The sequence below is a fragment of the Pan paniscus genome, chromosome 2, assembly GCF_029289425.2.
Source record: "Pan paniscus chromosome 2, NHGRI_mPanPan1-v2.0_pri, whole genome shotgun sequence".
Taxonomy (NCBI): domain Eukaryota; kingdom Metazoa; phylum Chordata; class Mammalia; order Primates; family Hominidae; genus Pan; species Pan paniscus.
The window spans coordinates 31,651,745-31,664,007 of record NC_085926.1 but is presented as its reverse complement, the minus strand read 5'-3'; the positions used below and the strand labels follow the sequence as shown (position 1 = coordinate 31,664,007).

General features: G+C 46.9%; 1 protein-coding gene across 4 annotated transcripts in view; it reads left to right on the top strand.

Moving 5' to 3' along the window:
• Window positions 1–12,263, top strand: part of OSBPL10 (oxysterol binding protein like 10) — a 321,010-nt gene that overhangs the window by 297,323 nt on the left and 11,424 nt on the right. For all 4 annotated transcript variants that reach the window (XM_034956018.2, XM_003826138.5, XM_034956017.3 and 1 more), the window contains one exon: window positions 629–1,109. In XM_034956018.2, coding sequence (XP_034811909.1) covers window positions 629–1,109 — 481 coding nt within the window. The remainder of the gene's footprint in view (window positions 1–628; window positions 1,110–12,263) is intronic.

The window sequence follows — 12,263 nt, the reverse complement described above, 5'->3', positions numbered from 1 at the left end:
TGTGGATATTTGCCTGCTGATGGGCCTGCCCCGTCCTGGAGCTGGGCCCTTTCCACAGTCCTACCCTTCCTCAGTCATGGTGGGGCTTGTACACCATTCTTCTACCGAGGCCTCCCAGTGCACACTGTCATTGGTGGTGGGTCCTGGTCTGCCTGGACCCCCTATGAAGTGGCACCAACAAACCCCAGTATCCATGTTTGTGAGAACACACTGATTGCCGACCCCTCCCTTCCCCTGCCCCGGCCCACTTGGTCTTGCCTGATGGCAGGGGGAATACAGAAAAGCCCTTCCAGGCTGTTTTCTTCACATCTCTAAATAATGGAGAGTTAGGGGAGAAATGGCAGTGGAGACCGAGACAGAGACTATTGTGTTAGCCCAGGTAAACAAGGAAGAAAATCACTCAGAACAGTCTTGTCCACAAAGCTGGGCTCCCGTTGATTCCACTGCCACTTCTCATTTCTTTGATATTGTTTCCCTTGGTTTGTCATTTGTGCACAAGTCAAAACAGACTGCTACCTGGCTGGAGATGTTATGAATTTGCTTGACAGTGGTTGCAGCCTTTACTTTTCTTTTCAGCTTTTCCATGTAATCCCAGGGATTGTCTGACTTTGTGTCCTTCCAAATGCAGGTGGTGCTTCCCACCTTTATCCTGGAGAAGCGATCTTTGCTGGAGATGTATGCAGATTTTATGGCGCACCCAGACCTACTGCTGGCCATCACCGCTGGGGCCACACCAGAGGAGAGAGTCATTTGCTTCGTTGAGTATTATCTCACAGCCTTTCACGAGGGCCGCAAGGGCGCTTTAGCCAAGAAGCCCTACAACCCCATCATAGGCGAGACATTTCACTGCTCCTGGGAAGTTCCCAAGGACAGGGTCAAGCCTAAGAGGACTGCTTCCCGCTCTCCTGCCAGCTGTCACGAACACCCAATGGCCGAAGACCCTTCCAAAAGCTACAAACTAAGGTTTGTGGCTGAGCAAGTGTCCCATCACCCACCCATCTCCTGCTTCTACTGTGAGTGCAAGGAGAAGAGACTGTGCGTCAACACTCATGTATGGACCAAAAGCAAGTTCATGGGCATGTCCGTGGGGGTCTCTATGATAGGGGAAGGTAAGCTATGTCATATGTTGGAGTTTGGCTCTTAACACAGTGACGTTTCTATACCTGGTAGATGATTGATAATTTTGTGTGTGGAGTTTTTTTTGTTGTTGTTTTTAACTGGTTTTGGAATTAGAGTGTGGGTGGTAAAAGGGATGGGTTTTGTTGTTTGGGAACAAGGTCTGGTAATTTCCCAGTGGGGCCAAGGTAACGGACTATCTGCCTGACAGCCGCCCACCTGGACCTTCCCACCTGGACCTTCCCATGCTGTGCACGTGCGTGTGTGCGCACCTTACAGGTACTTTTTTCTTTCAGCTTTGCATGAATATAAGAGTTGGCCTCCAAATCTGTGAAAACACATTTTTATTCATTCTCACCGGTGTTCTGGCTCACAGACAATGAGGATAATCATGCTGCCTATTCAAAATCTGCTCATAAAAATTCCCAAAACAAATCTTTTGACTCTATGCTAGAAATTCTGAAGCAAGAACATAGTATAATCACGCCACTGGTGGATCACACATTCTTATTTTAGCAAATAGCTGTGAATGAAGTTTATTCATTGTTTGAAGAAACCTATAATAATCCTTGTTAAATTCAAGCATCTGTGTTACTGGTTCTTCAACTTTTTTTTGAGTCACAAATCTCTTCAAAGCTCTAAGGCTGTGATTCTCTTCCTAGAAAAAAGGAATCTAACTCCAAATTTGTCTTTGAGTTTCAGGGAGTACATGGCTCCTTAGAAACCCTTCCAAAACCCCATGAGATAAGAGCACCTTTCATTCACTTAGCACATTTTTATTGAGCACCTACTAGATGCTTGGCATTGCCTTAGGAGCTGTGGCTACTTGAGTAAACAAAACAGACCAAGAAGATCTGTTCTGATGTTGATTCTGTTCTCCTTCTTTCTCACGGGGAAATGAAATAAATAAGTAAATAAAATTGATTGTGTGGTAAGTTGAAGAATGATAAGTGTTGTAGAGAAACAAAGCAGGTGGGGGTCTGGGGAAGACCAGGGAGAGGGCAGTTGAGCTTTCAGATGAGCTGGCCAGTGGGAAGGCCTCACTAAGGTGATATCTGAGCAAAGACCCAAAGTGGGCAAAGAGGGGTAAGGCAAGCCTTATAGATCACTGGGAAAGAGTTTGTGTGCAGAAAGAATGAGGCAGAGGCCTAGAGGTAAAATGTCCCTGGCACGGGGAAGGAGACAGGAAGCCCATGTGGCTGGAGCAGGGTGAACAGGGGCAGGTGGAGGTCAGGGAGGTGATGGTGGCCAGATCACATAGGACCTCATGGGCTATTGCTAGGGACACTGGCTCTTACAGTGAGGGAGTCCTGAAGCCACTGGTGCTTTTGAGCTGGAGAGTACCAGGCTCAATCTCATAGTTCAGCAAGACTGCTCCAGCCATTTGTTGAAAACAGACCCTGGTGGGGGTAATGGTGGAAACAAGGAGACTAGGGAGGAGCTTGTGAGAAGAACTAAGCAGGTGATGATGGTGGCTTGGACCAGGTGGAAAATAGTGGAGGAAGTAAAAGTAGTGGAGTAGTAAGGATCTGGATAGGTTCTAAAGTTAGAGCCAAGAGGATTTGCCTCTGGATGGGATGTGGAGTGTGAGAGAAAGTGTTGCCAAGGTTTTGGCCTGAGCATCTAGAAGGATGGACTAGCTGTTAAAACTGAGATGGGGAGACTGAGGGCTGGGTATTGGGCTACTTTGAAGGAAGAGTGTGGGAGCTCAGGGCGGTTGTTAGGGTTTAGTCATTGAAAGGAGTGCTAAAGTAGGCAATTGTGTATGCAAGCTGGAGTTTCATAGGGAGGGTCCTGGCTGAGATAAAATATTTAAGGCCTTGAGACTAATGAGACTGCTGAGTGAGCACTGATTTCTGAAGCATTAAGCAGCATTAAGAGGTCTGCAAGATGAACAGCCAGCCGAGGAGACTGATGAGGGGTGGCCAGAGAAGTAGACTGAATGGAATGGGAGAAGGTGCTCCTTGCGAGGCAAGTGAAGAAGGGCTTCAAAGTGCGAGAGTGATCAACTGCATCACATGATGCTGGTTACTCCAGTAAGATGAGAACTGAGAAGGGATCATGGATTTTGGATCATGGAGGTCATTCGTGACCTTGACAGCAGTTGTCAGTGGAGTAGCACTAGTGAAAATCTGACTAGAATAAAGTCAAGAGAGAAGGAAGGAGAGGAATTGGGGACTGTAAATATGGACAGTTCTTCCTTATTTAGGGTTTGCATGCAATGGTACTGTTTAGGAAAATAGCCACTCTTGGGTTCCACTTCTCTGTTAGGTTTACACCCCAAAGTGCTGCTCCCCTTCTTGCATAGGTAAGATGGCAACTCCAGAGTGCCCACAGGTGTACTCAGCATTCGTGTTGGGCCTTCACTGGGGTCTTCCTTGCATACAGGTCTAGTAATCAGCTCCTGCTGCACTTGTCACACCTTCCTCTCAAGGATCAATTAGGATCAAGAGGTTCACCAATCAGACATTCATTAATTTGTGTAGGAAGCTAGGGACACACCTGTCACCAGGATGATCTTGGGCCACCCAGTTTAGGCCTTTTCCACAATTCAGATGGAGGTGGGTTGTATCTGTGGGGGAAAGATGTAAAAATACATCTATCTTTAGATAAACCTCATCAATAATGAGTATTATCCTCCTCTTAGGTTATCTTCTGTGAGAGTGCAGTATTACAACTATTTTCCAATTAGAAAAATCCCAATTCATGACTGGGTTGTCTGGCTTTTCCTGCTGTTGACAAGGGGAGATGGATGCCTGAAGTGGTCTCTCTTCTTAAAGAGGAGTTGTTACCAGTGATGACTGGACCATGAAATCTTGTAGCTGAAAGGGCATTTGTCCACCATATGCTCCAGGGTTTCCAGCTGTGCTGTAGAGAATCCCAGGCTCCTTAGAGGGGCACAGGAAGTGAGTGGCAAGGTTGGTGTTCTTCCAAGTCCACTCCAGCCCGAGTATCTCCATCCATCCTTACCTATTTACCAGAGGGACTTCCCTATACAAGTTTATTTCCAAAAGGGTTCTGTTTCTTCAGAATGCTCAGCAGACCCCGGATGAGTCCAGCTATCCTCATTTCACAGATGAGGAGCCCGAGAGAGGCAGCTTGCCTAGGAACCCATGCATAATTCACAATATCCATCCTGCCCTCAGCACAAGCCATTGAAGGGGGATGCAGGGCAGATGCTGGGGTCTCCTTGAGTCAGGGGCCATTTCTCAGCTCATCTCTGACCTGTGGATGAGATACCAGAATCTGAGGAGGTTCAGGCAGCCCCCTGAGTTCACAAGCCCAGGAAGAGCAGAGGAGCAGGGTTGAGCAGCAGGTGGTGGGCCGGGGAAGGGGGACCAGGTCAAGGGGGATTAGAGCCTTATATGGACACAGCCAGGGCTGTTGAGGCCTCTCTCTGACACTGAGAAAACAAACTTGATTCAAGTGTGCTTCTGTGGGGGCAGGGCTAGAGGAACGAGAGGTATTTCCTCACCGGCCTCTTTTCTGACCCCAGTGACTGCTTGTTCTCCTGAACTCTGCCTTCTCCTTGGATGAAGCGACAGGGAGCTACCACCGTGCAGCACTGTTTGGGTTAAAGCCCCCTGGCAGGTTTCAAAAAGGTGTTTCAGCCCAGACTACTGGGGACTCTTGAAGTTGCATGAACTAAGAGCTCCGGTTAGAATACTCGGGTAGCTCTTCCTATTGAAAGCAGGGAGAAGATTGCCAAGGACTCCCCTGTGGGAGGTTTATGTTCACATTGATTTTTATACTTGAGTTTGTAATAAGAAATGGGAGCAACATTAATCTTGATTTTGACTTATCTGGGGCTCTGTGTTTTCATAGGTTGCTTTGGGCTTGGCTCGTGCTATGAGGTTTATATTGGTAAAAAATCTTTTCCTTTTCTTAAAAACAAAAATTGGTATTCAGGAGACTCATCTCATTCTATTTAATTTTATTCCTTATTCTAAATTTCCCACATAATAAATATTTTGAAGATGAAATATGTTTGTTTGCTAGAGAAGGTAGAGAAGGCAGTTCACACTTTGTATTTATGCCCCATATGCGAGATAATTCCTTACACATTTTCTACAGTTAGTATTTTAATCATGTTTACCTCCTTATCGGTAACAGTGGTGGCTCGAATAAATCTGTCATTTACCCATTCACTTATCCATTCATCCATTTATTTGTGAAGTGATTGGCACCATCCTTGATGCCAGAGATGCAGCAGAGGCCACAGCACACAGATTCCCTGCCCCTGGGAGCTCATGCTCCAACAGGAGGGTCAGAGAGAAGACAAGACATGTGCGTGAAGTCCTCAGTGTGATGGATGATGACTGACACTAAGAGACAAAGTAGGAAGGAGGAAAGAGAGTGAAGCTGGGGCAGGGAGGTTGCAATTTTCAATAATGTGGACCTCAGCAAGATAGAGCAGCTGAGGAAAGGCCTGAAGCAGGTTTAAGAAGGGGTCTTCTATGCAAAAAAGAACAGCAAGTGGTAAGGCCCCAAGTTGGGAGCTAGTGGCTGGGGTGTTTTGAGGACAGCCAGGGGCCACTGTGTCTGCAGCAGAGTGAGTGGGTGGCTGGGAAGAGAGGAGATAAAGCCAGAGAGGAGAGGCCACATTTTGGGATCTGATTTTGGGGCTCTGGAACGTCTTTGCCGTTTGCTCTGAGATGGGAGTCGCTGAGGGTGGACATGATTTTAGCAGCATCCCTGTGTTGGCTGAGTGAAGAATAGACTGAAGGCAGAAGTGGAGAGGGCCCAGTGCAAAGATAGAAGCAGAGAGGCAAGTTGTTTCTTATTTCTCTTCTTCCCTCCTACACATACACACACACACACACACACACACACACACACACACACACACACACACACACACACACAGAGTTTGAATCTGTGATTAGAGTAAGTGCTTGGTGAATAGAATGCCTTTTGTCTGGGGATTTCCCTGCACTCAGCAGAAGTGCTTGTTGCCGCTTGTCAAGGCCTGAGAAAGCCAGATTCTTAAATTGGAGTAGAGGGTCAATACCTCCCAGTCTGTGAGCCCCTAATTCTTGCCATTAGACAAATATGTGGAAATGTTCGAAAAGGTAGATTTGCAAATCCATTTTTGGTGATTTAGGGAATTCTTCACAGAAACGCAATCTCTCCCTTCAGGATCCTTCCTTCTCTACCAAATAGCAGTCACTTTTCCCCTGTCCCCGACCACCAGCGGTGGGCTCCGACAAGGAGGTGGGTGTGCAGTGGTGTCACGTGTGTGATTGTGTTTTAAAGCTGGTTATTCTCTCTTCCCCACACAATGTGTTCATCTTTCCCTTCTTCCCTCTACACAGCATGTTCATCATCATCTTCTTCCCTCTGCTTCCCTGCACCCTTGTCCTTCCCGTCTCCCTCTGGTGTCTCTAGCCGTTTCACTTAAGCCACACCGTCAACGGGGCACCCCTCAGCCCAGCGCAGCACATGGCCTCCTGTCATTGCCTCTGCAGCTGAACTTGAGAGAGTGATGAGGTCCTTTTAGCCCTCTGTCCCCTGAACGAACCAACATCTTTGCTCTGTCTTATGTTGGCCGTTGTTGAGTGTCCGTGTCTCCACAGGGTGGGCCTGTGAGGTCTCAGGATCATAGCTCCTCTGTTTCTCGTAGGCAGCAGGCAGAGGCTGGAGCCCTTGATTCACTTTACCCAGCCCAGGACCACGGTGTCGTGGGTGAGAAGCCGTGGAACACCCTCTCCTGAGGCCCGCAGATGCAGCCTGCAGATGAAGCAGAATTAGAATTTGTTGCTCTCACTTTTTCTAACTGCTTGAAAATTGCACTCAGAACTTCTCAATAGCATGCTGAGTTCAGAAAGAAGATTCTGGAGAGAGACTGTGAAAGGTCTCTCCTGGACATGGCCCTTCCTGGCCACTCACCTGATGTTTTCCTGCTGTGGGTGGGCCTGGGCATGGCCAGGGGACCCTTGGCTCGTTCTTGTGAGGCCTTGAGTTTGCCTAAGTCCTTTCAGTAGCTGCGTCCCCTTATCTTTTGTATTAATTAAAATGTGTCCGCTGTAACGCAGGATCTGATTTTTCACACAAACTATTTCTAAGAATCTCCAAACTTCGAAGCAGAAGGTTCTGGCTCCCACACTCAGAGCTCCTTTGATTGGGGGAAGGCAGGAGGTTGGATAATTTCCCTTCCCTCGCATATTTCCTGCATATTCTATGAATTTGTTGATTGGGTGTAAATAATGCTTTTCCATCTCCTCATTATAAAAATGAGGTCTTGCATGGGTCCACTTGGAATTGTGAACGTAAATACGTGGGTTCATCTCCTAAATCATGGCCTTTAGGCTGTGGCATATTTGACTGTAATGAAATGCTATTATGAAGTGCTTCATTATGCCCTGAATTCACTCACGTTGACCCCAGAGACTGCACCCCTTTCTCCCACCCTCTCGTTTCTATTGCTCTAACAGTGAGAGCCGACACTGTTCAGTCAACCGAAGACCTCTGTCCACGGGAAAGTGTGGGCTGCTCACCCCTCCCAACCTCTCACCGCTGTGGAGCTGAGGGGCGTTCAGCTGCTCTTTGCAGCCCACTTCCCTCAAAATGCCTGAATCAATGCCTGGTAAATGGTGCAGGGTCTTAATTGAGTCTGTGGGGAAAAACAGTTAGTTCTAATGAGAGGAAGCGACATGATTGCCACTGGGCTTGTGAGTGCCAATGCTGCCGGGTCTGCAAACACACTTCCCAGAGTTCCTTCTGTGACTCTGCTTTCCAGGATGAATGTCCCAGCTGAATATTTTGGTTCCTCAGATTGAGATTGGACACAAAATTATTTTAAGTTTATCAGTTTGAAAATCTTAATGCTTTGCCTTTACTGGCAAATCAATTTGTGGAATTTCAAATGAAGATCTCCCAGCCTGAGGACTAACCGTGCATGGAAGGATTGATTATTTGATGTTTTTTTTTTTTTAGCTTCTCTTAGCTGTTAGGCCAAATGAAGAAGTAACTTATATATTTGTGATCCCATTTGTAAGTCTAATTTTAATATGTCTTTTATTCATATTAAGGAGATTTTTTTTTAAATGCAACCCTGAAAAAAAAGAGTATGTACTAAGAAGGCATAATTGCAGGTGATTTGATGAATGAACACACATTTATGGATTTTCAGAAACAAGCCAAAGGCATGTGGTCTTGCCAGTGCCTTCAAATCAGTTTAGCTCTGAGGCTCACTGACCTCCCCCAGGACTTGGGGGAAATTTTACCCTGATTTGGAAGAGATTTTTCTGAAGAAAAATGGGAGGAGGATGCTATCTCTTATGCAGTATTACATTAGAGAAAGTCTGCCCTGTGTCTCTTCCATCCCTCACAGGTATAGCCTATTGGAAGACGTTGTAGTTTCCTCTTTTTTTTTTTTTTTTTTTTTTGAGACGGAGTCTCGCTCTGTCGCCCAGGCTGGAGTGCAGTGGCGCAATCTCGGCTCACTGCAAGCTCCGCCTCCCAGGTTCACGCCATTCTCCTGCCTCAGCCTCCCGAGTAGTTGGGACTACAGGTGCCCGCCACCATGCCCGGCTAATTTTTGGTATTTTTACTAGAGATGGGGTTTTACCATGTTAGCCAGGATGGTCTTGATCTCCTGACCTCGTGATCCACCCACCTCAGCCTCCCAAAGTGCTGGGATTACAGGCGTGAGCCACCGCGCCTGGCCCTGCAGTTTCCTCTTTATTGCCAGGTGGTGATACCCATCGAGAGGGCTGCTTTAAAGAATGAGGAGTAATTAAGACATAAAACCTTCAGGATTTTGGCATTGTGCCATGCTGCAGTGCTGTTAGCTGAGTTTAGAATCGCTTTCTCCATCTTTATGACAGCATGGGAGATACAGATACCATTATCTTTGCATCACAGATGAGGAAACTGAGGCACAGAGAAGTTAAGATTGCCAGGCTGGTGAGTGACGGAGGACTTGGAATGATCCTCTAAGATTTCATCCAGGTCTTAAAAAAAGTCGTGGCATATTCTCCATGAAAAAACATGGTGAAGAAAATCTCAGCTGTACAATCCTACCTTACTACAAAGTTTATATTTATAAACGAGACTAGGAATACCAGCCAGCCAAGTTTGTGGCTGTTGTGTGTTTCCAGTCTGTAGAGGTTTCCTGCTAGACATGCAAGCGGTGGGAGTTCCCAAGGTATCCCAATTAAGGACATGAAGGGTGAACCACAAAATAGGAATGCAGTAGACATCAGGGGCAAGGTTATGGTGCCAGGGAGACATATTGCTCGCCTGGAAGGATTTTACTACCAAGTAGAGATGCTCCTTGGCTTATGATGGGGTTATGTCCCAATAAGCCCATCTAAAGGTGAAAATATCCTAAGACGAAACTACATTTAATATACCTAGCCTAGCAACATCCTCGCTTAGCCCAGCCTATCTGAAACATGCTCAGAACCCTTACATGAGCCTGCCGTTGGGCAGAGTCATCCGGTAGCACAGTACACTCGAGAGGATGGGTTGTGTCCTAGTCCATTTGCGTTGCTATAAAGGAATACCTGAGAGAAAAGAGGTTTATTTGACTCACAGTTCAGCAGGCTGTACAAAAAGCATGGCACTAGCATCTGCTTCTGACGAGGGCCTCAGGCTACATCCACTCGTGGTGGAAGAGGAAGGGGAACCCCTGTGTGGGGGTCACATGGCAAGAGCAGAAGCAAGGTGGGGGTGGTGTCGGACTCTTTTCCATCTATCTATCTATCTATCTATCTATCTATCTATCTATCTATCTATCATCTATCTATCTATCTATCTAATCTATCTATCTGTCTATCTATTTGAGACAGGGTCTCACTCTGTTGTCCAGGCTGGAGTGCAGTGACGTGACCATGGCTCACTGCAGCCTCGACCTCCCAGGCTCAAGTGATCCTCCTATCTTAACCTCCCAAGTAGCTGGGACTACAGGTGCTCACCACCATGCACAGCTAATTTTTTTTTTAAATTTTTTTATAGAAATGAGGCTTCGTCATGTTGCCCAGGCTGGTCTCAAACTCCTGGGCTCAAGCCATCCTCCCACTTCCACCTCCCAAAGTGCTGGGATTACAGGAGTGAGCCACTGCACAGGCCTAGCCTCTTTTTGACAACTAGCTCTCAGGGGAGCTCTTGCAAGAACTACTAATGCGAGCACTCACTCATTACTGCTAGGATGGCCATAAGTCATTAATGAGAGATCCCTCCCCATGACATAAACGCCTCTCACTATGCCCCACCTCCAACATTGGAGATCAAATTTCAACATGAGTTTTGGAGGGGGTCAAATATCCAACCTATATAGGAGTTTGTTTACAGTCACTTTGGGAGGCAGAGGCAGGAGGATCACTTGAGCCCAAGAGTTTAAGACCAGCTTGGGCAACAGAGGGAGACCTTGTCTCTATAAATAATTTTTTTTTCAATTAGTTGGGTATGGTGGTGCATGCTTGTAGTCCCAGCTACTCAGGAGGATTGCTTGAGTCCAGGAGGTAAAGGCTGCAGTGAGCCATGATGGCGCCACTGCACTTCAGCCTGAGTGACTGAGTGGGACCCTGTCTCCAAAAGAGAAAAAGAGCCTCGCTGCCTGGCATTACACGAGAGTGTCATCCCATATATCACTAGATTCAGAAAAGACCAAAATTCAAAGCACAGTTTCTATTGAACACTTACTGCTTTGGCACCATTGTAAGGTCAAAACATTGTAAGTTGAACCACAGTAAGTCGGGGGCTATCTGTAGCCCATTAGTGCTGTGGGGAGGGTGGCAGTGGACCATCTCCTCTGGGGCCTTGAAGGCATGGTAAATGCTAGCCTTCTCTACAGGGTCCAGGGGCCTCTCTCAGCTGCCACAGTCTCCAAGTCTGTGAGGATACAGCTGGCACCCAAGGAACCGGGGTCTTGGGAGATAAAACTTGAGTAGAGAGGGATATTTGAGGTGACCTCTCTCTCTTCCACTTTCCCTGGCTGTTGATCAAGAAGAACCAAGTATTGATCTGTGTTTGACATTGGCTGCAATTTTCTACCTGCTTTAGGCTGTCTTCTCAACCCAATTCAAAGAAGTCAGATATAAAGGTAGGCTTTGTACAAAAAACAGTGTCAGACTTGGCCATTCTTCTCCAAGGGTCCTGATCAGAAACTATCAGGATTGAAACACCAATGTCTAATTCTCCTCAGAACACAACATTCCTCCCTTAACTGCTTGGATAGGACAGGGCCGCCAGGGTCATCTGGGATGCTCTTCTTTCTAAAATGCAGAAGGAAGAATGAATGACAGAATGAGAGCAAGAGGTGGCCTGGGGCTTTACTTTTAGCAAGATGAGTTTAGTCAAGAAAGCTCCAGCAAGTTGGAGTGGAGAAGAGGGGAGAAGGCCCATCTCTTCTGATACGCAGTGTATTTGGTGTAGTGGACTTATGCTATTTGTGGATTTGCATTAAATGTACTCAATTATGTTCCCAGCCAGAGAAAGATAGGATGTAAATGCAGCTGTGATACCTGCCCTCCAGTCCAGCCCACATGATCTGCTTCTCCTGGGTGTCTCAGTGCCTTCATGTGTCCATGTGTCCATGTGTCTGAGGATCCCTCCACACTGGGAGGGATTGAGGCCCCTAAACACATACTAGCATGTCAACTTGGGTTTTCAGAATCAGCCAAGTATTTCATGGGTTGGGAAAACTGACTTTAATGGACTTAACTGAGAGCTGAGAGTGATGTTGCTGGTTCGGACAAGCCTAGTGTGTCCTAAATACCATAGTGCATGGGCAATTAGAGGAATTCTCCACGGTAAATTGAACTATAGTTGAACACATCTTAGTATTGACTTTAGAAACTAAGAGCAACCATGACTCCTTTGTACAAATTAACCCCATCTCTCCTCAGACTCCCCTGGCAAGCTCATCTATACTAAAAGAAACTTCCCCTCCCTCCCCACTCCCACCCCCCCTTCCTTCTCTCTCTCCCTATCCTCCTGGTGTGTTCTCTCTCTCTCTGTCTCTCTCTCTCTCCCTCCTTCCCTCCCTCCCTCCCTCCTTCCCTCCCTCCCTCCCTCCCTCTCCCTCCCCCCCTCCCCCCTCCCCCCTCCCCCCGGCAAATTCTAGCTCTAAGTGATTTAGATGCTTATGTAGCCTAAGAGGGAAGTATTAAACAGCTGAATTACTTAACCTCTCTTAGAAG